The sequence below is a fragment of the Podarcis melisellensis genome, assembly GCF_964234715.1.
Source record: "Podarcis melisellensis genome assembly, chromosome: 8".
Classification (NCBI taxonomy): Eukaryota; Metazoa; Chordata; class Lepidosauria; order Squamata; family Lacertidae; genus Podarcis; species Podarcis melisellensis.
In genome coordinates this window covers 9,407,935-9,433,666 of record NC_138540.1, presented here as the reverse complement: position 1 = coordinate 9,433,666, position 25,732 = coordinate 9,407,935, and the positions used below count along the sequence as shown (strand labels likewise).

General features: G+C 41.8%; 1 protein-coding gene across 4 annotated transcripts in view; it reads left to right on the top strand.

Annotated features, from left to right (window-relative positions):
* The first annotated feature begins 1,131 nt into the window (after nt 1-1,131).
* The window catches only part of HECTD4 (HECT domain E3 ubiquitin protein ligase 4), a 124,999-nt gene continuing 100,398 nt past the window's right edge, over nt 1,132-25,732 (top strand). For 2 of the 4 annotated variants that reach the window (XM_081923233.1, XM_081923231.1), the window contains exons 1-2: nt 1,132-1,653; nt 23,224-23,741. In XM_081923233.1, the coding sequence (XP_081779359.1) occupies nt 1,462-1,653; nt 23,224-23,741 (710 nt within the window). In that variant the 5' untranslated portion in view covers nt 1,132-1,461. The remainder of the gene's footprint in view (nt 1,654-23,223; nt 23,742-25,732) is intronic. The other 2 variants (XM_081923234.1, XM_081923232.1) reach the window with 1 other exon arrangement.

Sequence of the window (25,732 nt, the reverse complement as noted above, 5' to 3'; positions counted from 1 at the left end):
CCAGGTGTTTTATTATGACTTCCATGGGCTGACAAAGCCTTTCCAAAACCAGACAAAAGATAAATAATAAAAGTTTATTAGAATACTAATAGTGATAATAATTTTATTATTTATACCCCACCCACCTGGCTGGGTTTCTAGGGTTTACAGCATATATGAAACATATATATGAGGCTCAAACCTGCAACCTTGGCATTATCAGCACCACACTCTAACTAACCAGCCACCCAGGCTGACAAGAATTTTTAAAGCTGGCATATAAAAAGGGGGACAGGATTTATTGGTTTGTGGTTTTTTATTTTTTTTCCTTTTGTATTTATTAGGTATCTGGTGTTTTTGTCTTGTGTTTTGAACCGCCCTGAGACATCTATGTGTGAAGGACGGTATACACATTTAACGAACAATACAAATACTAAATGAAAATGTAAAAAGTATGCCCATTTACACAAACGGGGTGATCGGAACTTTGAAATACGTAACTTATTTACAACCCGTTTGGCTGGGGAGAGCCGTTTTGTGGGTTATGAACCCTGGAAGCATATAATAGTATTGTAATAAAAAATAATGTCGGTGATGACAGCTAAGTGACTAAAAGGACAAAAGTTTTATTATTTGCGCTGAGGGGCATGAACCCTGTGAGGTGACAGAGACATATTTGGAAGCTCCTTGAGGGCAGCGACCCTCGGCTCTTTTGCTTATGAAGCTCTTCCACACGCCATGTACACACGGAATAGGTACAAGCAGCGAGGACTACGGTTCGGTGGAGAGGGAGAGAGACAAAGAACTCTCCCCCTTGGGCCAAGCCGAATTTTTTAATTTTCTGAGGGAAATTAAAAAAGAAGCGAAGCCGCCTCAGGGAGACCAGGCAGGAGGCGCCTGAGGGGAGAGAGGTGGGCGGAGCCAACCGGCTCGAAAGGGGGCGGGCTCCTTATTCCCTGGCGGCCAGTGAGCGGGCCCGGTCGTCGACGTCGCCGCCGCCGCCGCTCTTTCCCCCCTCCCTTTCGGAGCGCGCGCACCTGTCAGTCACTCCCGCCCGCTCGCCGCGGCCTCCCGCTCCCCTCGCTCTCTTTCTATCACGGTTCGGCGCGCGCGGTGCATGCTGGTCCCTCCGCCTCAGCAGCCCTCCGCCTCCAACATGGCGTCGCGCTGTCACCTGTGTGTGTGAGGGAGAGGAGAGGGGAGAGGGGAGAGAGGCGCCGCCTGACTGACTGGGGCCCCCCCTCGACCCTCATCGCCCACCCCACCCCCCAAAAAAATCCCTTCGCCCCTCGCTTTTTCCCTTTCTCCTCTTCTCCCTCTTTCTCCTTGGCTCGGCTCCTCCCCGCCATGGCGGGGGGCTGAAGGGATCCGCCTCCCTCCCTCAGCAACAGCATCCCTTCCCCTCCCCTACGCTGAGGCAGGTGCTGTCAACGCAGCCGCCTCGGCTTCACCCGCCGCCGCCGCCGCCGCCGCCGCCTCCTGATGGGGTCCCCGGCAGGCGCGTCGGGTTCGGCGGCTGCTGCGGCAGCGGCCGCCGCGGCGGACTCTGCGCAGTGGCTGTCGGTGAAGGAGGAGACCATCTTCCTCCACGACGGGCTGATCCGGGTCACGGACCTGGCCGAGCTGCCCAGCGAGATCATCGGCGTGGCCGAGCCGGGGGACACGGAGCTGGAGGTGAGGAGGGGGGAAACGGGATGCGGAGGGCGCAGGGGGAGGGAGACGGGGACTGGACCTGGCTGGCCTTCCTCCTCCTCCTCCTCTTCAACAATAAGGTGGGGCAGGAGGGGGGAATCTGTTATTCTCCAGCGCCACAACTGTAAACACACACTTTCTCCCCCCCCCCCCCCAGTTAAGGCTTATAAATGGAGCATGTATAGGGCGAGGAATCAGGTCAGCATCCTCATCCCTGCAATTTAGCGATGGATTGTGTGGGTGGGGTGGAATTTGGCCTCCTCCTGCTGCATCTTCATCATCATCATCATCTTCAGGGCCTGCTCACCTCATCAGAGTGGGCTTTTCACAATAAGATGTGTCTGGCCTTCATCATCTATTCTACATCATTATATTTATCCCTTCCCTGTGAAGTAGCGTTAAGATTAGGGGAGCATCTTGTCATAATCATAATTGGGCTGTTTTAACAATAAGATTGGTGGATGGGTGGGTGGATCTGGCATTCATCAGCATTGGTTGTCATCATCACCACCAACATCTGACCTCCTTAAAGGGGCTTTAACAATAACATTGGGGAGGGGATGTCAAGGTGAATGGTGTGGTAGAGAGGGGAGAGATGCCAAAGGGTCATAATTAGGCAGAGGATAAAGAGGAATCTATTCTCCCTTGTATTTCTTTCCTCCTCTCAGTGATGACTGTGATGGTGATGTTTTTAATCAACAATTTATTAAGATCTTTCAGAGTTAGGGGATGATTTTGACATCTTTTACAACCCCAAAGGATAGGGATGGCGGAAGAGTAAAAGATGAGATGTTCATATGTGTATGCAGTACCCTAAATCAAGAGGTTAGAAAAGACAGGGTATCAATTCGGGGGGGGGGGAGGTGTCTCCAGAATTTGTGGTGTTGGGAAGAAATGTTAACATTTAGGAGAAGTGTCAGAATTGGGTGTACCCCCAAATCAAGGCTTTGGAATAAGGTAGGATGTGAAAACTCTGGTATGGAGGATAAAAAATGGTGGGTTACTGAAATGGAGAGATTTGAAAGAATGAAAGAGGACAGAAGAAATATGTGACAGTGGGCATTAAGTTGGAAGGAATATGGGGAAGGGGAATAAAAGAAAGGTGAGGGATCACAAAGAGCAATAATTGAAGGTGGGGTGCCAGTTTGTAAAAGATAGGGTAAGATTGAAGAGAAGGCCAAAAGGGGAGTGGGGATAAGATGAAGAGTCAAAATGAGAAGGGTATAGGTATGCTGAGGGCACAGGAATGTTGGTTAGTGAGCAGACTGGATAAATTGCCTTTAGGCTTTGGTAAAATGTGAGGAGCAAGAAGAGTGAGGAATGGGTGAAAGGAGCTTAGGAGAAGCAATGTGAAGGTGATGGAGGATATACTGTGAAGTAGTAGGGGATTGTGGTTACTAGATGGAGGATGGGGAGCTGTGGAATCTCGGATGCAAACTCAATAAGGGGTGGTGATGAATGGTTTTGGGTGGGGATGAGAGAGGAGCACCTCACTGTTCCAAAAAAAGCCTTGATGCACTAGGATCATAATTAGGTTAGGGGAGAGATTGATAGATAATTAGGAGAGAATGAAGCAACAAGTCATACACATGCCTGCCAGGTCTGACACCCAAATTTGTTGAAATGATGATGATGCAAAGGTGATTCAGCACCAGGGAAGGTGCAGGATGTAAGATGATAAGGCTTTCAGAACCTTGTTTTGAACCAGGAAGGGCAAAACCTCCCTGTCTTCATTGCCCAGAGAGCAGTCTCTTGAAAACTGATTTTATGGTGTTCTTAATTATTATTATTTTGTTATTTACCAACAATTATTTTCACAGTGAAATATCTGGGGTGTTCTTAACTACTGAGTATCTAGACTAGAGGTTATAATGACTGTTGAAAGGCTGAGGGAAGTAGCTATGATTCTTTTCCACTTCAGCCTCCTCCTCCAGTAAATATGGGCAGTTGAACTGTAGTTAGAGAGCAATTGTGTGTTGTTTGAAATATGTAGTTTGGGGAAATTGCTGTCAGTCATTTCTGCTTGCATCTCTTCCCTGGTCTGCATCTCTTTCTCATGCACCTCCCTCCATCACCCCGCCCTCTCCCCCAGCAGTGTGGCTTGCAGTGACACAGGTTCTTTGTCAGAAGCCGGGTGGCGTGAACCGAATGGGGATGGTTCAGCAAGCGCTGCATTGAATGCTTATATTTGATCACCTGCAGTTGTTTAGGGGCTCAGCAGAAGGTTATTTCTTATTGCTAAAAAGAATCCTGAGCAGTAACAGATTTAGTAGCGAGCAGCCTGGACAAAATTATTACTGTACTCTGATGATAGCAAGGTTAATTCCTTGTTCATGCCCTTCAGCTTAATGTGAAAAAGAGATTTAATATTTCCAAACATATTTTCTTTTACTGTTGTGCCCACCCCCCCGTGTTATTAAAGTGAATTCTACTAGCTCTGCAAGGCTATGCTTTTGTTACTGACATCTGCTGTTTCTGGGGGAGTTAAGAATGCAATGATTAATTAGTCTTGTGGTCTGGAGTTCATTTTTTTGGTAACAGTACAGCCTATTTGCAAAGATAGAGTTGAACCCATTAGTTAAGCAAACATTAATGGTCAAATTGCATGTCTGATAGTTGTTATCTGGGCATATCCATGGCATTCCTATCCATAAGTTGATCATGGACTGTGCCATGATTCCAAGCTTTGCTTGATTAAGCCTCCTGCTGTCCAGGCTTGAAAATTTATGTAAAACTTGCTACAGAATCAAAATGGATATGTGAGGCCTTTTGGTAAGGTGAAAGAAACTGCAGCTGACAGACATTTCACTCTTGTACTGTATAGTACGGATTACGAATTCGACATGGGTTTGTTGGAATAACAACATTAAGGGTTGTTATATTTATCTATCACCCCATGATTAAAGGAAGCCATGGAAGGAAGGAGGGAGTAAATTGGCACCAGATGGAAGAGGTAGCATTGAAGCCCACCAGACAGAGAACAGGAATATTGTGTCTAACCTGAGCCTAAGCCAGATAGTGCTAATTTTGGCACTAAGGTTTGCAAAGCCACTGGAGGCTTGGGATAATTGACAAGGATGGGGGTGGAGCGTCTGATGGTTGTGCCTTGGGTGGGGTTGGGGAGAGTTGACTCTTTTCAGCTCTGTGTTACAGACACTCCATTGACTGACTACGCTACGCCATTGGTTCAACTTATCTAGAACCTGAGACACTCCAGTAGCTTTCCATTGTACACATAGTATAAACCCTTAAGTGTTTTGCCGTTAAATGTGTTTGCTTAAAATAAGCCCCTCGCAGCACTTTATGGTGTATTGTTGGCCACTTCATCTTGTTTCTTTACTACACATTTCATACATTATTTCTGTAAAAAAAATTGAGCTTGCCCCAGTACACCACTGACACACACTTTGGCAAGAACTTGGGAAAGTTGCCTCATTAGAGAGGTCACAGTTAATTAGAGCTCTTTGCAGCCTGTCTCAGTAATTGTGTCATGAAAAGTATTTAAATGGAATAACAAGGAGCTTCAGAAATTCATTCAGGCAAAGAAAGAGTTAGAAGTGATGGTGATGGAGCCAATTCAGGCTTTCACATATTGGGGGGAGGGGGAGAAAAGGGTTTGGGCACATATGGTTGCAAAGATAAAGCTTCCAAACATTGGCAGACTGTAAATTGGTGCAGCAGCATCTCACTGTCCTACTGTGGTGATATGGAGAGCCCTGGTGGTCTCCCATTTGTGCTATTCATATGCTATGAATTTCAGAAAGAGAGGAGGAGAGTAATGGGACTGTTTTGAGGGCAGGGTGTTGTAAAATGGAATATAGATTACATGTTACCACAACAAGGAGTATGGAGAAATAACACACTTATAAATAACAGATTCACAGTGTACTAGTCAGGAATAGAGGCTCTCACTCGTAGTAGCAAGCAGTGTTGGAGTTTCATTTAAAATATGTTAGTTTCAGGGCTTCTTCAGAAGGATTGTAAACAATATATTTAATGTGGTTTTACCCTGCCATCTCAGGGAGGTCAAATGCACAGTAATAGTGTTTGCTCCAGAATCAGAAACATGGGAAATAATAGTAGCAGATGAATATTGTGCTTATGTCCTGCTTGTTGACTGCCCATAGGTGTCTGATTGCCCACTGTAGGGTACAAGATGCTGGACTAGATAGGCCTTTGGTCTGGTAGGCTAATAAAAATTGGTCCTTTTATACTGTCTCAAGTGTCAGCTATGCTTTGCTGTAGGTTCATAATCTAGAAGCGACAAGACCACTCAGTTGCAGCCTTACTGAAAAGAAAGTAGTTCTTGGCCAGTAGATACTTGTTTTTGACCCAACCACGTATTACCATATTTTTCCGTCTATAAGATGCCCCCATGTATAAGATGCCCCTATTTTGGGGGACTCAGATTAAAGAAAATTGGACGAGATGGCCCAGAGTATAAGACGCTGCCTAATTTTTGACATTATTTTTAAGGAAAAAAACCTGGTCTTATACACGGGAAAATACGGTATATTTATGTGAGGCTGTTGAAACAATTTTAGTCTATCCTAAACCCCTTAATGTGACTGTGGGGAACCTTTCACTCTCCAGAGGTTGCTGAACTCCAACTCCCTTCAGCCCCAGCAAGCATAGCCAATGGCCAGGGATGATGAGAACTATAGTTTAGCAATATCTGGAGGGCCAGAGGTGCCCCATTCCTACCTAAACATCTCAGAAAATGTGCATAGCATATACTGATAACTCTCACACCAAAGGGAAGAAGGTACCTCACACTTTTGTTTGAATGTATGCTTAGACATTTCTTAAGAGGAGTACCTGTTCTCTGGACAGCTGCTAGGGAAGATCAGATTGACAGATACCAAGTCCACAACCTTTTCAGTGATGGATCCAGAACGGTAGAATATCTTTCTTGGGAAAGTCCTTTAAGTGGGCTTTGAAGCAAGACTTATGTTTTTGTATTAACAAAATACCATAAATAATATTGTTTTACTTTTTTGTAAGACACTTTAGAAAGACTTCTCTCTTTTAAAGGTAGGATTTAAATGATCATAATAAATAAATAAATAAATAAATAAATAAATAAATACTTACTGCATTTGGGCACCCCGTCATTCGTGGACCTGTCCCCTGTCATGTGTGTTCCTGAAAATTATGCAGTGATAGTAATTTTTCAGCAATGTACGTAGAAGTATGTAGCCAAACTTGATAACTATGACCTGGTGTATTCTTCATTCAATAAATATTATGAACTTAGGTATATCAAAGATGCATACAAAGTACTCTCGGGTCCCCTTCTGGTATTTTACATTCTGTGGTTAGAGCAGGGGTCTGCAACCTTTAAGACAAAAAGAGCCACTTGGACCCGTTTCCGAAGAAAAACAAAACTGGGAGCCACAAAACTTGTCATTATAAAAATAACTTTTTTGTCACTTTTTTATTATTTCTTTGTTTGAGCCCTCAGAATTACTCCTCCTCATAGAAATAAACGTTAAATTAACAAGTTACCTTTTTGTGTGTGTGTGTTTTTCACTCCCCTTCAAAGCAGTGACCAGCGTACATGACCCCTTTAAATGTAGTGACCAGCGTACATGCCCCTTACAATGTAGCGGGCAGGCGGGAAGGTGACGTTGGGACGGTGCGTGACTAACGCACGCGCCGCCCCCATACGACTTCACAGCCAGTACAGCACCCGCCACAGTGGGGAGTGTCAGGGCGCACAATGCACTTCCTCCCCTCGCTAGTATCCACCCTGGAGCCGCAGCAAAGGTGTAAAAGAGCCACATGCGGCTCCGGAGCCGCGGGTTGCCGACCCCTGGGTTAGAGCAAATAAGTTGAACAACAGCAGAGCTTGGCAGTTTGTTCTAATCAAGGTGTTACTTGAGTTGTCAGGTGGGCCAAACCCCTCTCTGACATGCTATCTGGGGGATATTGTTTGTCCTGCTGGGAACTTGTTAATAGACATTTCCTGACAGACTACAATGTTCCTTGTGAGGAACAGGTTTAGACAGGCTTGGTGGGCCCAGTGGTAATCACAGCCCATCTGTTGAGGAGCAGGCCTCTGTCATCATATTGTTCTATACAGTGGTACTTCAGTTTACGAACTTACCATATTTTTTGCACCATAACACTCACTTTTTTCCTCCTAGAAAGTAAGGGGAAATGTCTGTGCGTGTTACGGAGGAAATGCCTACGGGTGGCATGCCTACAGATTTTCCTCCTCTAAAAACTATGTGTGTTATGGTTGGGTGCATGTTATAGAGCAAAAAATACGGTAATCCATTCCAGAAGTCTGTTCTTAAACCAAAACAGTTCTTAAACTGAGGCACGCTTTCTCTAATGAGGCCTCCCACCGCCAGTGCCCTTCCACCGTTCGGCTTCCGTTCTTAGACCGAGGTAAAGTTTGCAAACTGGGACACTACTTCCGGTTTTGCAGAGTTCGTAAACTGATTAGTTCATAATCAGTTCTTAAACCAAGGTACCACTGTATTGCGTCTTCACTCTCACCCTTTTGTGCTTCTGCCATACTTGCACACATACTGGATAGTTTATCAGTTCTGTGCAAAACTCTGGTGGAGTTCCAGTGTACACATGATGTCCCCATGCAAGTAAGGAAGAGCTACCCTGTTTATTTTGTAGAACTGTTGTCATGCACACAGAGCTGCTTCCCATATGGACAAGGGAGCCTTTGTTCACATGGACACATTTCCCATGCGATCAAGAAGCCTCTGGATTTGAGGATTTTAAATGCAAGGGGAAAGCTAAGTGACAGAGGCTACCACTCTGTACTTGGTGATGCTAAGTATCATTGAAGGGTAAAAAACTAATTCAGAGGAGCCAAATGAGTACCCTGCAAGTGTGTAAGATGGCCATTTCTAAAAACTGACCTAAACTTTGTTCTGTTTCATTTAATCAAAGTCAGTGGTGCATATTTACCTGGAGCTGCTGTAAGCCCTAGGAAGCTTTCATGTGCCTTAGAAATTACTTTTGCTACTAACTGGCGTGGCAACATTCTCCAGAAGTTCTCACCGGTGATTCACCTTGTCAGTAATGGAAGGCTGTACAGAGAGGAAATTATAATTTCTTAACTGGCCTCATTTGTATCTCTCTCTTTGGGTGGCAGCATGTCAACCCACCAATTATTTCATTAGGATTTAACTGATAGGTGTCTAATGACTAAGCAATCTGTGCAGACGGAAACATGCAGGAATGCTTTTGGGCAAACAAGGGAGTGATGGTTCAACTGGAAATAAAGTTGAAGATGCAAATGACTTTTTCATTGTGAAAGGTGTAAAGCAGTTTATGACCCATTTCTTAGCAAATATATTATAATCTCTGACTTGAGGGAGTGGGTCAGATATTTTGAGAAATGTTTAAAGTAGCCATTTTAATTTTATGGTGTTTGTGTCTGTCATTCCAGAGGGAAAAGTAAATAGCCCTTTTGGTGCATGTAAGCTCTTGGCCACATCCAGCTCAGCTCTTTGGATCCTAGCCTTTGTTTTTCTCCAAAGAATTTCATCCCATGTATTCATGTCATTGTCCTTTTTAGCATGTGCTTCATTCAACTGCCAGCTTGTGCAGTGTAGGTTAACTGAAATGTATGAGCATAGACGAACCTTCTTGTTCAGTGCTGGGCTTGGGATGTTGCCAGAGCTCCACAGAGATTATTCTGGCACCTGGGAAGCATCCATGATGGATTAATTCTCAGGCAAAGGCTTCCAATTGCAAACTTCCAGCTGAATGTTAAAAGGTGGCACCATTCAAATTAGTAAAACAAAACAATTGTTGAGAAGGCCAGTTCTGCTTCTTTGAACAGTGGTTCTCTAGGATTAATACATTTCCTATTTGGGAGTATTTCAGCACAAAAAATGAATGAAATATGAAGAAATGGGAAGGGGGGTGTACCTTGTACTAGACAAGAAACTGTCAACTTGCAAGCTCCAGAGATCTTTTGAGCTGCCAATTGATGAATCCTGGTGAGCATTACCATTATGGAGGAGTTGTGAGTCTTGCTTCCTAAGCACTGTGCTAAAAATACACCTCTTCGTAAGTTGCTGTTTCTTTCCAGGTTGGGATGAGAGAAGCTTTAAGTTATTCTGCTTGTATTTCTTTTTTTAATACCTTGGCTTAGCATATGCTTATAATCAATTGCTGCCAAAGTGACTTCACATTGGGTTTCAGTATTTGTGACTTGCTGCCTTGCACTTTGTAAGTGGCACTTCTGAAAATGCTGGTTAATACAGAAGCAAAAACCAGAATCTGCATCTACATTTAAGACCAACCAGTCTACTGGTGTTCCAGGGGCAACACACTTCCATGCTTTGGGCTTACTGAAAAAGACACAGGGTTGTAACAAGAGGAAAGACAATAAATAGGAAATGTAAGCTTTGTGCTAGGCTTTTCTGCTAGGGAGCCTTGCGTGTTGTAGAAGTGTTCTAGGCTGCACAGTCTGTTCAGGCATAGTGCTGTCCGATCCTCTTGTCCCTTGCTGCAGTGCCATGTGAGTATTAGGGCTGTACTTATTGCAGGCAAATTTTAATAGTATTCTGAGTTTTCCAGGAAAGCTGTATACCATCTTAATATTGCATAGTGTTGGTATGCTAGCCTACCTTGAGTGGTTAAAAATGTGGGCTAAAATCCTTTGAAAATAAAATACTAAATTACTGATAATCACAGAACCCCAGGGTCCCCCAAAGAAGTTGCTACTCTAGACCCTGCGACAATTTGGTGGTGTGTGTGTGTGTGTGTGAGAGAGAGAGAGAGAGAGAGAGAGAGAGAGAGACGCTTTCTCTCAGCTTTGGAGATCTCTGGAATATGTTAAAATTATATCTTAAAATGTCCTAAGCTGCATTAGAATCACATGGTCAAAAAGTTGGAGCCATTGGGCATTGTAGTGTCTCGGCAATTTTGTCACGATACAGAGCACAGTTTAATATATTTCAGCACAAAAGTCTCAGTTTCATGCATGCTTGATGTTTAAGTGACACAGTACCTAATTATCCGTCCCCCTTTTCTTTTGTGTCATGTCTTTAAATTGTAAGTTTGAGAGTAGGGACTGTCATTTTTTTTATTGATCTGTAAGTTGCTCTCGGAGCCTTTTTGGCTGAAGAAAATGCTTTCAATCAATCAATCAATCAAGGCTGCAGATTGTTTCCATAGTTTTTAGACAGATAGAGCTCTAGTCCCCCTATTTCACAGTTAATGAAGAAGTGAAACAAGTGCCTTTCAGTTCGTCCAGGACAGGGATGGAAATTAAAACTGTCTATTCATTGAGCTGAACATCTAGAGAATCAAAGTGGATAAATCAAATGTGAAATGGGTGTTGAAATGTGTAGACCACCGAAAACATTGACTGTTTGTCACTAAGTCCATCTATATTCAGCAGTGGTTCTTAAATTTCACTGGATCCAGGATGAGAAGTACCATTTGACATGCCTGAATGAGACCTGCCACTTCTGACATTAATAGAAGTATATTTAATAGCTTTAGAATTTGTGCAGACCCCTTTTGCTGAATTTGGCTAACAGCCCATGGGATGCATAATCTTGGGAAAATATTATGACACTAGTAGTAGCAGCAGCAGCAGAGTCAGTTGCAAACCATTAGTACAAAGCCTCTTTCAGGAAAAAAGGTATCCCATGCAGGAAGAAAATCCTTGGTGATACTTTCACCATTGAGAGCTGGAAACTGTTACAATTTTGTTATTGAATTTCTTGATCATTTTTTCTGTGGTGTCTGCCACACATACATAGTTTCCTCATTTTGTCGCTGTCAAAAATGCAAAGTCTGCACTCATGGTATCAGTAAAGAAAAAGAACTATTCCCCCTCCATTCTCACAAAATTCCTTGATGGCTTTTCAGCTCTCCCTTTTCTTTTATGGCAAAGTGGGTCATTGAAACTTTTCTTCTCTTTTTAGCCTAAAGCATTTTTATAAGCTGCACACAATATAAGCCACTAATTGGGCCATGTTGCTGCCACCAGGGAATCTATTTGCTATGGCCCAGTGTTAGCAGAGTGGTAGCACCTGTTACTTTGTTAATTTCAGTGTGTGCAAAACTGTGGCTTATTTAGAGCATCATTCAAACCTGAACTGAAAGATGTTTAACCATAACTTTAATTAAAATATGGAATGAAAATGAACCTTAATAATTTTGCTACCACATTTTCCCAGTGGACTATTCTTCATTTTCAGAAGGGGGCATGAAACCATTTAGTATTGTGCTTACCTGGTGCAGAACGTGGAAGGTTGCATACCCAATAAAATCTGGCAAAACAGATTTGTATTTAAAGAGTGCCTTCTGGGCTACACTTTTTTGCCAGTTATCTATCATTCAGCATCTTGCCTATGTTCCAGATACCTTTCTTTCCTGTGACACTGAAAAGCCATCAGGTTTAGGTGGGAAAGTATCTGATGGTTTTGGTCCTTGCTTGGAGGCCAGTTTCAGAAGATGATGTGGGATTCACCTTGGCCATTGGAGCATAATATCGCACAATATTGATTCTTTTCCCAAGTTTGAGGGGGGGGGGGAAGAAGTTGGAGTGTATATATATTGGTTTAGCTGGCCAGTTGAAGCCGTCTATCATCCCCTAACAACCCATACACCTCTTTGTCTGGATTAAGCTATACTGTAGTTTACCTCTGGTGGGGGTTGTGGCATGCTCCTTCTGTTTTTTTTTTTTATAAATATTTTATTAGGTTTTTAATAAACAAATTTCCACTTTCAAATACATACTTCCATGAATCCAATGGACTTCCCCCATCTCCCGAGCACTGCATTCCCTGTGTAACCAAAACCTCAGCAATTTGTTGACTTGTTTTGTACATAACAATATATCTTCCATTTTATCGTGTTATCTGATGTAAACATTTCGATACAATTGCATTAATTTTTAATTTCCACACAATAAAAATATTTCGTTACCTCACTTCTGTCTTATAGTGTCTTATTTATCAATTCAGAAATTTGCCGATACTGAAGCTATACCTTCCTAGAAAGGAGCATTTTTTAACATTCATACAACTTATAATGCTTTTTCAAATAGTCCTTAAAATTTTTCCAAACTTCCTCCGTTTCTTCTTCTCCCGAGTCTCGAATTCTGCCAGTCATTTCAGCCAACTCCATATAGTCCATCAGCTGCGTCTGCCATTCTTCCAATGTGGGTAGATTTTGTGTCTTCCAGTGCTTTGCCAACAGAATCCTCGCTGCTGTAGTAGCGTACATAAAGAAAGTTCTATCTTTCTTGACCATCCTCTGGTCTACCATGCCCAGAAGGAAGGCCTCCGGTTTCTTAGGTAAGGTGAATCTCAGCACCTTTTTTAGTTCATTATGTATCATTTCCCAGAAGGCCTTCACTTTCGGGCAGGTCCACCAGAGGTGTAAAAATGTCCCTTCCTCTTCCTTACATTTCCAGCATTTATTATCAGACAGATGATATATCTTTGCAAGCTTGACTGGGGTCATGTACCACCGGTATATCATTTTCATAATGTTTTCCTTCAAGGCAGTACATGCCGTGAATTTCATTCCGGTGTTCCATAACCTTTCCCAGTCTTCAAACATAATGTTATGCCCCAAGTCCTGTGCCCACTTTATCATAGAGGATTTGACAATCTCATCCTGTGTGTTCCATTTAAGCAGCAAGTTATACATTCTCGAAATTAGCTTGGATTTTGGTTCAAGCAACTCTGTTTCTAGTTTCGATTTTTCCTCCTGAAAACCCACTTTTTTGTCTGCTTTAAAAACTTCCTGGATTTGAGCATAATGCAACCAATCTCGCACCTTGTTTTTTAACTTTTCCATACTCTGTAACCTCCATTTATCTCCAATTTTTTCAATTATTTCCCAATATTTAGGCCAGTGGGCCTCCATATTGAGTCTTTTACGTGCTTTGGCCTCCATCGGTGAGAGCCACCTCGGAGTTTTACTCTCCAATAAGTCTTTATATTTTGACCAGACCATGAAAATTGCCCTTCTGACAATATGGTTTTTGAACAATTTATGAACTTTAACCTTGTCATACCACAAATATGCATGCCACCCAAAAGCATTATCAAATCCCTCCAGGTCAAGGACATCGGTGTTCTCCAATAGGATCCAATCCTTCAACCAGCAGAGGGCTGCAGCTTCATAATATAACCTCAAGTCCGGCAGGGCAAACCCCCCTCTTTCTTTCGCATCAGTTAGTATTTTAAACTTTATTCGGGGCTTTTTGCCCTGCCAGACAAATTTAGATAAATCCCTCTGCCATTTTCCAAAACATTCCACCTTATCCACGATCTGGAGGGACTGAAACAAAAATAGCATTTTCGGCAATACATTCATCTTTATAGCAGCTATTCTGCCCAACAAGGAAAGTTTTAATCTTGACCATGTTTCCAGATCTCTTTTTATCTCTGACCAACATTTCTCATAGTTGTCCTTAAATAAATTCAAATTTTTGGAGGTCAAGTGCACCCCTAGGTACTTTACTTTTTTAACCACATTTAGTTCTGTTTCTTTTCTGAACTCCTCTATTTCAGTAGTTGTCAAGTTTTTTGCTAAAACTTTAGTTTTTTGTTTATTCAGCTTGAATCCCGCCACCCGACCAAAATCAGAAATTAATTCTAACGCTCTTTTAGTACTAGAGGCTGGCTCCTGTAATGTTAATACCAAGTCGTCTGCGAAAGCTTTCAGTTTATATTGTTTCTCTCCGACCACAATTCCCTGTGTCAACCGGTCGTTTCTAATCATGTTCAGTAGCACCTCCAGGACTGAAATAAACAGCAGAGGAGATAGAGGGCACCCCTGTCGTGTCCCTTTTTCAATTTTAAACTCCTCTGTCACCACGTTGTTTACTATCAATTTGGCCTTTTGTTCTGAATAAATTGCTTCTATTCCATTTTCAAACCCCCGCCCTACTCCCATCCTTTCCAAATTTTTCTTCATAAACAGCCAAGAAATGTTGTCAAAGGCCTTCTCCGCATCAATAAAAATCAACACCGCTCTTGTGTTTGAATTAATCTGTAAAAACTCCAAAATGTCAATGATGTTTCTTGTGTTGTCAAATAAATGCCTACCAGGGAGAAAGCCTGCTTGGTCCTTATGAATAACTTCATTTAAGACTTTCTTAAACCTACTTGCCAAAATGTCTGCAAAAATTTTATAATCCACATTTAGGAGTGAGATAGGACGGTAGTTTTTAAGTTGAGTTTTTTCAGATTCTAGTTTTGGGATCAACGTGATGAAGGCTTCTTTCCACGTTTCCGGTGCCTTCCTCCCCTCCATAATCTGGTTGCAAACTTCCAGCAATGGTTGTGTCAATGAGTCCTTCAGTACCTTATAATATTTGGAAGTAAGCCCATCAGGTCCCGGAGATTTGCCCAGTTGGAGGTTCTGAATGGCGCATTCAATTTCTTGGGTTGTAATATTACAGTTCAGGGTTGCTCTCATTTCCTGGGGTATTTTTTGTAATCCATTAGTTATAACAAATTGGTCCACCTCTGAGCTTTTTTGTGGCCTTTGAGAATAGAGTTCTTTAAAATATTTCTGGAAGGACCTTCTGATTTCATCGGGTTTCTGAACCATTCTCCCTTCAATCTCTAGATTTGTAACTGTGTTAAGTTTTTGTCTCTTTTTCAACTGCCAGGCTAACAATTTTCCACATTTGTTTGCAGATTCAAAGGATCTTTGTTTCATTTGTTTAATTTTCCATTCCACCTCTTGATTTATCAGTTTCGAATATTGTGCCTGGAAAAACTTCACTTCTCTCAATACTTCCTTCGATTTAGGCCTGGATCTCAGTTTTCTCTCTCCTTCTCTTATTTTCTCCAAGATCTTCTCCTTCTTTTCATTCCAGAGTCTTTTTTTAATCGTGTTCTGTTGTATTAGAAACCCTCTTATCACTGCTTTGCTTGCGTCCCAGATTATTCTTTTTTCCACATTTGTCTTTAAGTTTATTTCAAAATAGTCCTTTAAAACTTTTTGGGCCTTCTTAACAATCTCCTGATCTCTTAACAAGGCGTCATTCATTCTCCATCTGAACGATCCGGTTGTATTTAGTCTCAGTTCCATTCTCAAGGCGTTGTGGTCGGAGCAGGTTTTTGGGCAGATTTCCACTTTTCTGGTCTTAGGTGCCAGCCCTCTAGTTATCCATATTTGGTCGATTCGCGTCCATGTCATATGGGCCTCAGAAAAGAAAGTTCCTTCTTTCCCTAGAGGGTTCTTGATCCTCCATATGTCAATCAAATCCAAATTGTCAGTCATTTCAAAAAAGGTTTTTGGAAGTCTGCCATCTTTCGTTATATTAGCACTTTGTGACTTATCCATATTCACTGAGGCGACACCGTTCATATCTCCCAACATGATAATGTTGTTATAGTCCAAATAGTCCAGCATAATCTCATGCAGCTTCTTAAAAAATTCCGATTTTCCATCATTTGGGGCGTAAATTCCCAGAATTAAAAACTTTTCTCCTTGTGTCTGGATTTCAATTGCCAAAATTCTGCCCTGTTCGTCTTTAAATACAAATTTTGGGGACAAGTTCTCCTTTGCATAAATCACCACTCCTCTTTTCTTAACTTTATCCGATGAAATAAATTCTTGGCCTAGCCTTTTATTGATTAGCACTTTTCTATGGAGTCTTGTCACATGTGTTTCTTGCAGGCAAATAATATCCAATTGTTCTTTTTTCAAAATATGAAATACTTTTCTGCGTTTTTCTGGAGAGTTCCCGCCATTTATATTCCAACTAAGAAGCTGTAGAGACATCCCGGTCTACTTCTTGGGTATCACAGTTGGGTATCTAATTTGTCGTCCTTTTCCGGAAGCTGTGGTGCCGGGCCGCCTCCAGATGGTATGGATCCTGGTGGTAATCCCGGTGGTGGAGGCCAAGAATCTGCGGCTCTCTTTTGGAGGTCCTCCTCGTTGTCGTGTAGGAACTTCTGGTGGTCTTCTGGCGTTTTGATTCTTACCTTCTTTCCTTTATAGGTAAATGACAGACCTTGAGGAAATTCCCACCTGTAAGGGATTGCGTTGTATCTTAACAATTTGGCCAAGTCTGTATATGTGGCTCTAAGGTCCAACAAATATTTAGGAATGTCTCTATAAATTTCTGCCCTTTTACCTTCGACTTCCAGGGATTTTTTAAAGTGTTGGCCTAATATCTTGTCTCTTTCCTCTCTTGTTCTCAAACAAACCAAACAGTCTCTGGACTTATCTTTTTTAACCGATCTTCCCAGTCTGAAGGCCGTCACAATCTTGAAGTCTTTATCTTCTTCAACCCCCCAAAATTTAGAAAACAACTCCGTCAAGAATTTCTCTAGGTTGCCCTGTTCCAACTCTGGGACAGCCCTCAGCCTAAGATTACATTCCTTACTTTTCAGTTCCACCATTGACAGGTAGGCTTGCTGTTCTCCTACCTGTCTTCTCAGAGGTCTTACTTCCCCTTTGATCTCTTCCACCTTCTTGCACGCTTGCTCAGCTTTTTGATTGGCTTCCGCAGCTAATTTGTAGTTCTCCGCCGTAGCTCCTTGCAGTTTCTCAATAGCCTGGGTGTGCTGCGAAACCTGATCTGTTAACTTGCTGATAGTAGATGTAGCTCTATCAATTTTAGATGACTGATCGTCCACCTTCTTATTCAAAAGTGCCAATTGTTCCAAAATTTGCTTCAAGACTGGATCAGTTCCTCCCGCTGCCATTTCTTCTGTAGCAGGCGTTTCAACTTCCTCCTCCTGCGCCGTCAACACAGTAGGCACCGAGGATCTACGATGATGAATCAAGGTTGTTTGGACCAGCTGCCCAGCTCTCTTGTCTTTTTTCTTTTCTTTAACTTCCTCAGCTAAAGCTTCCTTAGCTTTAGCTGCTCTTGTTTTCGCTGGGCCACTCATTCCCCAGCTGCTGTTCAAGGTCAAATAGTCTTTCAGTCCATGAGAAAGGCAAGTCCAGAGTATAAACAATTAAACCACAAAAAATCCCAATAAGATACAGTTCCCAGGCCACTATGCCTCCGCAAATCCACTAGGGGGGGTTTTCAAAGGAAAGAAAGTTTCTTTTCCACCATCAAAGCTCCTATTTCAACTGAAATCCCCAAGTTCAGAAAGGAGGATTTCAGAGAGTTCTGTTTCAAATTAGTGCCACAAGGTAACAGAGAGGTTTCGATGACAGTATTAAAGCGATAGTGTATCCATCAATGCAACAGTTTATGTTAAAAAAAAAGTTTCAGCAGCCTGACAGTACTCATTTGCAACACTGGCAGTCCAATAACTCGGTTGTCCCCTTCAATTCCACGTCTCTTCACAATAGGAGGAAGATTCTCTAGCACACTGGACTAAAACATTTATTTCTTCACCCTTTTTCGATTTCTAGAAACACACAGTCTATTAATGCCCCTTCTTACTTCTTTCAAAGTCTCTTTTTAACACTTCAGCCCGCATCGGGTTCTTTGCTTTGCTCCGATTAGCAGGACCGGAAGGCGGACTTCCTGTTACTCGCCTCCCGTTTTCAGCCAAAATAGACAAATTTAAGTTAATCCTTAATCAGTTGTTTGGTACCCCTTACTCACGGGTAAATTGCAGCCAATCTCGATGTTTTTCAAGAAGAAAGGTCGGCGCTCATCAGCAACAGCAGCGCGGCTTCACTTCCGCGAAAAGAGCGATGAACTCACAGCGCCGCTCCCCCGTTCACGATCCGGAGCCTCTTACGAGGTCCCTTCCTCGCTTCTGGGGGGGCTTCTGGCACCCGCCGAGTCCCACGGCCACAGGCTCGCTCTGCCTGCGGTTTATCTGGATGGGTCTCCGCTTCGCCGTAGCGGAAAACCCTTTTTCGCGGAGCCCCTCTTCACTGGGTAAAGAGGACCGCCATTGCTGTTTTGCGCCGCCTCCGGAAGTCGTGGCATGCTCCTTCTGGGATAGTTTGTCTACCTTTGGTCCCCACCCTGTTCTCAGCTCCTATAAGCTGTCAGCATGCAACAGCAGCCACATCCTGAGAAAAGGTACGAACAGTGGATACAAATAACAGAAAGAATCAAGAGTGAAAACTCAGAGAGGAATCCAGAAATGCCACAAGCTGGCTTTCTGTACCATCCATTTTCTAAATTACTTGTTGGAGTAGCAGTATTCACAGTCATCCTGTAAAATCTCTAGCCAGGTACCAGATTATATTGCGATCTATTTAGGTGGCACAGAGATGTAAGTGGAATGTAATTGCACACAGCTGGAAGAGTTGGGCCTATTTCTCACCTTCTGGGATGTAAAATGGGAATCCCTTATTGTTTGCTTTAACATGACCTTGTAAACAATATAGGCTGCTGTGTGCTTAAGACTACCTGACTTCTTAACTGGACTACTGCTGAAACTTGCAGCTATGAGTTTATTGTGAAATCAGTGTATCTCGTGCATGCAAGTTTTTCACAGCCTCCATATTTCGTTGTCATCAAACTGCTAGGCCATACTTTTTCCATTTAATGTGGATTTCCCCTTACTGTGAAATATCCAATAAATAACTCATTATGCATCTGCAACCACTGCTGGTGTGGAAGCTCTTTTTTCACCTGTGACACTTTAGTGAGTGACCTTTATTACCATACCTTTGTGTCCATTTGCTCCTCATCTGAGTACAAACTAGTCATTTTGTTTCTGGGAGTCCAAGCAGGTGATCCCATGTTCATTGTTGTCAGCTCATCAGCTGCTTGTTTGTTTATTCTTCACACTCATGGACTTTAGTTGGTATGGAGCCTCAGACACTCCAATAATCATTAATTGAAATGCCACTGCTTCAAGTATTTTCTGGTCCTTTTATGGAAGCCGTGGAAAAGTGGGGGGGGCGCGCTCGCACTCGCAACTCTCTGTCCCTACTAAAATCCACGGGTTAGGGGCCGCAAATTACTTGCCTTGCCACGGGTGCTGACAACCCACGCTACGCCACTGATCAGTTGCACAATTCTTAATCTACCATCCTATCTTTTACTTGGCCAACAAATTAAACAGGCCTTGTTATTCTGCCATGGTATTGCCTCCACTAGAGTTTGCTTTTGTCTCATTCATTTGTCTCTATGCACGCAGAAAATTCCTAGGCTCTTTTCTCTCTTTGAATTTTATTGTCCTTGGGATAGTTTTGGCCAAGGGTCTTCTTTCACTCTCTGTTCCAAGAGTTCTGTCTTGAGAAGATGACACTTTATCATTCAGCTGAGTATCTGGAGTATGTCCAGGCCCTTTGGTGTGTACAGAGTTCAGTATCAACCTATTATACTGTTTTTTTCTCCCCTGACCCTATACTCCTATGTACGGTAATTACAATTTTGATTTCTCCTCTCTGCTACTTAGTTATCATCCTTACCTTCATCAGCTTTCAGTTCTGACCACTGCTTTCATCTCCATTGCCATAACAATCTGGCAGGCTTGGGTGGAAAAAGCGAAGATTGACGCCTGCCAGAATTTGCATTCCTCCACTTTTTCTGCAAATCATAATCTGGCTGTGACTCTAATTCTTTTATTTTAATGGAATGGAGTTCTTTCAGGAATTGCAAGATTCTTAGATTTGAAAATGGGGTGTAGGGCTACCTTGGGGAGAGCGAAGTGGGAAGTATTACTGTTTACCTCCAATAAAACTGGCTAGTTCTAGAACTGACAAGGTGCCACTGCAAATTAGTAACGCTTAGTACCGTAATGGATTTTTAAAAGCAATTGTGAATTTTGGGCACTGCTAAATCAATACTTGCAGCAGTTGCTAAAGAGTGTACACCAGCTGATTTCATTTGGTTAATTATCCTTGAAATCCTTTCTAGATAATCCAATTTGTTGTTTGTTGAGTTCGTCCTTGAAAATTATTTAGAAATAACACAAAATGCCATTTAAATTGTTCTGGGGGAAAACCTTGGTATTGCATGTCATGTAATCTCACCTACAAAACCAAAAGAGCAGCTCTTAATGACCAGAACATTGTAAATTCAGAAGAGATAAGATAGCCCTTTAGATATTTGAAGATGACCGTTGCATGAAAGATGGAGCAAGCTTGTTTTCTCCTGCTCTGGAAGGTAGGTCCTGAACCAATGGCTCCAAGTTACAAGAAAGGAGATTCCAACTAAACATCAGGAAGATCTTTCTGCTGGTAAGAGCTATTCAGTAGCAGAACTGACTTCCTTGGAATGTGGTGTATTTAATCAGAGGCTGGATGGCCATCTGCCATGGATGTTTTCATTGAGATTCCTTCATTGCAGGGGGTTGGACTAGATGACCCTTGGGGATCCTTCAAACTCTACAATTCTGTGATTCTATTATTATGTTTGTGAGTATGGATCAGGAACATTAAAGAGGACGGGGGGGGGATCAGCAGAAGGGTTCCCTCCACCCCACTGCCACAGCTCTGGTTTTAACTGCTTGGCTATTAACGCGCGGTGATGAAACTGGTGAGGTCAGGAAGTGAATTAAGCTTAGGTGCTTTTCCCAGGGTGGAAATAAGTGGTAGAGCAGACGTATAAGCAGTGGCCAATCAGTAGCAGGAAATTAGTGTGGTTTATGCAAAAGTTATTTGTTTTCTTTTCTTTAAAAAAAAATTCTATAGAAGAACAAGAAAAAGGTACAGAAAGTGTCAATTGACACAAGTAGTGGGGAACCTCCAGCTTGTGGGTCTAATTAGGCTGCAAGATTTTGAGAGTTGGCCTGCCAAGTGGTTTCAGATAAACCACGCTTACCTAAAAGGAAAATAGGAATCAATTGAAATGGTTTACTCATTATGTGAACACTTGCGTAACATACGATTTCCTGAAAACGCATTGTGTTCGGCTAATGAGACCTGCATGTACTATATTGATACCTCAGAACATTATGAGTGATCTTATCCACTGTATTCAATAAATGGCTACCAATTTACCTTAAATCATTTTATTGCCTCCCCCCTCCTTTAAAATGAATAATAATAATAATAATACCCTGCCCATCTGACTGAATTGCCCCAGCCAGTCTGGGTGGCTTCCAACATAATAAAAACACAAACGTCAGTTCTATAAAGGGGTTTAAATGATACATATAACAACACATTTATACTATGTAAATTGCACATTGTTCTTTTGGTCACGGGCTGTTTAATATAAAAAAAAATTCAAGTAATATCACATTTTCTTAATGCTAAGAAATTCAAAGATGGGCATAAAGATAAAACACAGATTTTTCCTTTAATTTGTTTGGGTTGGCAGAGTACGTGTATTTGTGACCAACATAATTCACTAAACCAATATTGTTGCATTGTATTAAGCTTATCTGATTTTATTTTTTACTTAAAATTTCTTCTCTGTATAGCAAATAAGAAAGCAAAACTGTCACTAAATTAAGTCTCATCAACCAATTGTCTATTTTCTTGGTGAGGTGTTTAGCTGAAGATTAGAAAAAAATAGAGAAATTCTGCATCATCTTGCATGTAATGCTTCTGGTTGTTTTACTCAACTGTAAAATGCCACTTTGAAAAACTGTTGCAAGTTAATGAAACTTTGGAAAACTAAAATGATATACGTAGAATATGTTTATTATAGATGGAAAATGTAGTTTGACATACCCCACCATGTCCATTATTTTGTAACCCTTTGTGTTCGGACATAAAAATATGTGTTTTTTCTATAGGAGTTATGTCTCCTATAGAATATCTTCCCCCTATATTTTACACTTGCTTAATCATGAATCCTTTTACTTATTTAGTTTCTGTTCCATATTTTATGAGTATTTTATGTATTTTTGATAATATATATTTATTTTAGTGTTTAATTTCTCAACATCTGTTAATTCACTTAATTTACTCTGTATTTGAGCCGGAGGAAAGACTTAAAATACAGTTTTGATACTTAGCAAAGCTAGTCTTTGCTCAGAGGTGTAAACATTTGCATTATTGTGCTGTTCCAACAAGACAGTTAGCTATGGCTTAATTTCTAAGAAACAGAAACTAGCTAATTAAAGAGGAAAGAACTGCCCACTTTGATTCTCTGTTATAATCTTCCATATCATTTTTCTTTGAAGTGGTGTTGCTTGTTCTCAGGAGGAGGGAAGTATGTCATAGCATCTTGTATCTGATGGGAAGCTAGCTGAAGAGTGAGGCATAATGTACAGCTTCAGATCTCATTATTTTATTTGTAGTGCACAAGGAGAGAAAGTTCTGTCCATGAGTTTTCTCCCAGTGCTAATTAACATGTAGGGTGCAAAATTCTTGGAGACTGTAGCTAGGGAGAAAAGACTAAAAACTTCCCTTCCTGTGTACTGTGATCTGGGTTGCAATCCCCCTTATCCTACATGCTCAAATTTATGTGATGTAAATTTAATTTAGTAAGCATCTTAAAAACATTTATTAAATGTGATTACAAATCGTGTTGCAGTTGTTACCTCCTAAAGTGCACAATTTGTTCAGTTAGTCCTGAATTTAGATGACCTGATTCATCTGAAACATATGGTTTTATTTTATTAGAACTTTCTTCCTTTGTGTCATATTTATTTACACATTAGGTACTGAAAGCAAGTGCCTTGACTTGTGCAAAAGTTCTTCTAAAGGCATCCTGCCACATTAATTCACCAGCATGCACTTCTTTTCCCTGCCTAGATCTTAACATTTGAAACCAAGAATCCAACGGAGCTGTCGGAGCGCCTGCGTTCTGTCTGTGGAAATCAGAGCAACGCCTATGCCCGCCTGCTAGAATACCGCTTGAATGCTCTGCGTGGACTCTGGAATGCCCAGCGCCAGCTTGCCTTGGAGGAACAGCATGAACGGGAAAACTCTGGGGACGAGGAAGCCCTTGCCTTGCTCAAGCGGCAAGGCCTGTTACAGCAACCCGAACAAGCACCATTCACTTCTCGGATGGGGCTGCTCTTGGTCTTCCCTCTCATTGAGTCCCAGAGCAGAACAGACCCTTCCCTTTGTAACATAACTGCTGAGGTGCTCTTGACTTGCCTTCGTGACTGTCAGCCCTTGAGCTTGACTAAGGAGCCTGTGGACTGTCTCAATGGCATTGAATCCTTGCTCTGCTCATGGCTGGAGGAGACGTCCACTTCAGGCCAACAGATTCCACAGAAGCAAAAAGAAAACGCTGCTGCTGCCCTTGTTGCCTTGGCTTGTGCAAGGTAGGAGAGGTGTAGGGTGGGAAATCTGGGCGTGCAGATCATTTCATTGCTCACCTTTTGTATGCCCATGTTAAACTGTGGCAGAAATATTAAGATGTGCCCAGGGATTCAGGACTGTGCTCAGGGATGGGAATTTGGCCTTGTTGTCCAATTGCCTCCTTTTCCACCTAGCCACAACTTTTAATTTCTAGCAGCAGAGGGAAGAATGTGTACTGGCATGGATTGAGGCATAAGTGGCAATGGTGGTACGTTGTTTGCTTCAGGATTGGTCTAACACAGCCTTCCCATATCATAAAAGCAGGGGTTCCCCATTAGCTAAGTACTGGGGCCCCCCTGTTTTTCAAAAGCCAAGCCATGGACCCCCTATTTTTGAACACTTTGCTATCTCTATGGTAGTTTTTGTTATGTGAATGGTGCTATGCAGTGCTTTCCCCCTCCCTAAAAAATGTTTAGGGGTACTCTCATTTCCCTACTCATATTGAAATACTGCCCCTCAATGAGGCCAAACTTAGATTCATAAAATGTTTAGGGGTCTGCATCCCCCCAGAAAAAAAGCACTGGTGCTATGGTCTGCTGGGTGGGTTACACGAACCCTCAGTTGGGAACCGCTGATTTAAAGGAACCTGTACAGTGGGGTTTCTGTTGTTTTGTGGGTCAAGGAATCCATTTGTGAATATTAAAGTGCACTAAGGTCCCGCTATCCAAACACAATGCATTCCCAGCAAATCATTTGTTAGGTGAGCATTCACATAATAAACCAATGATTTCCTATGGGAACTTTTGTAATCTGTGATATATCTCTCTCCCGTCTTGCCATGGTTTCTCCTAAAATGGCTGTAGCCAATCACCAAAAGGAAAAAAAGACTTGGGCATGTGAATGTTTTGTTGTAGAAGAGCTCTCTATAAGTAAAGGCATAAGAATTACAAGTAAAATGCAGCTTCCCACATTAGTATACACTGTGCAAAAACAATTAGCAAGTTTTTAAATATTTTGAAGACCAGATCAGTAGAACTATGTTTTCTTAAATGTTTTATAATTAATATAGGCATGTTCTTTGCTCCAGCTCTTCTTTCTTTTATTCATTTTTATAATCCTTTTAGATTATGCTTTTGAGCATCAGTAGGTTCTTTGGATGCAAATGCTAGTCTGACTTACAGATAATGTGTCAGAAAGCTCAGGTATATGGGTGGACAGTTCTGAGAAATGGCACTTATTAATAATCTATTGATTCCAGAAAATCCTGGTATTGGATATTCTTTAGCTGCCTTAGTGCCAGGGAAGGAGGCTTTAGACCTTGGATTGAGATCGGTATTGACCTTGTTGCCCCTGCTGGGAATCCTTTATATAGCATCACTGGATCTTGTGAAACTGATGGTTTGAACATTGGCTCAAAGAACATGAGATTTCCAACAATGCATTCATGGGATTAATGTCATGTAATAATTCTGTGGTCTCATTTTTAATCATTTTTCAGAAGTAGACTAGCAAAGTAGGTTTTGGTTTTTGTTGTGCTTCCAGCTCATTTATGACTTAGCAGAAAACAAAACCATAAAGCTATATTTAGAGAACATGATGCCATCATTTTCCAGCCGTGAACCATAAAGATCTCAATAGATACACAATTTGTATTATACTCAAAATGTTTAAATAAAAACAAACTTGCAGAAAGAGTTACAGTGAGTTGTGCTGGCTTTTATTTGAGTTGCAAAAATTATTAGATAGAAATGGTTGAGAATCCCAGCACTTTTAATGGGCAAATTGAGAACAGCTGTCAAATTAAATTTCTCCCCCATGTTTGTCTCACTGCATTGCCAGTATTTATTCATGGACTCTTCCTGGAATTTTCACTGTCATCTGAATAAAGCATGACACAATCATTTGAAATACCTGGATGTATGCAGCTTCTTCAAACAGTTTAAAAAGTAATTTTTGAGTATAATACAAACAATGCAATGCAGGTAAGCCTCAAGACCATGGGTAGGCAAACTAA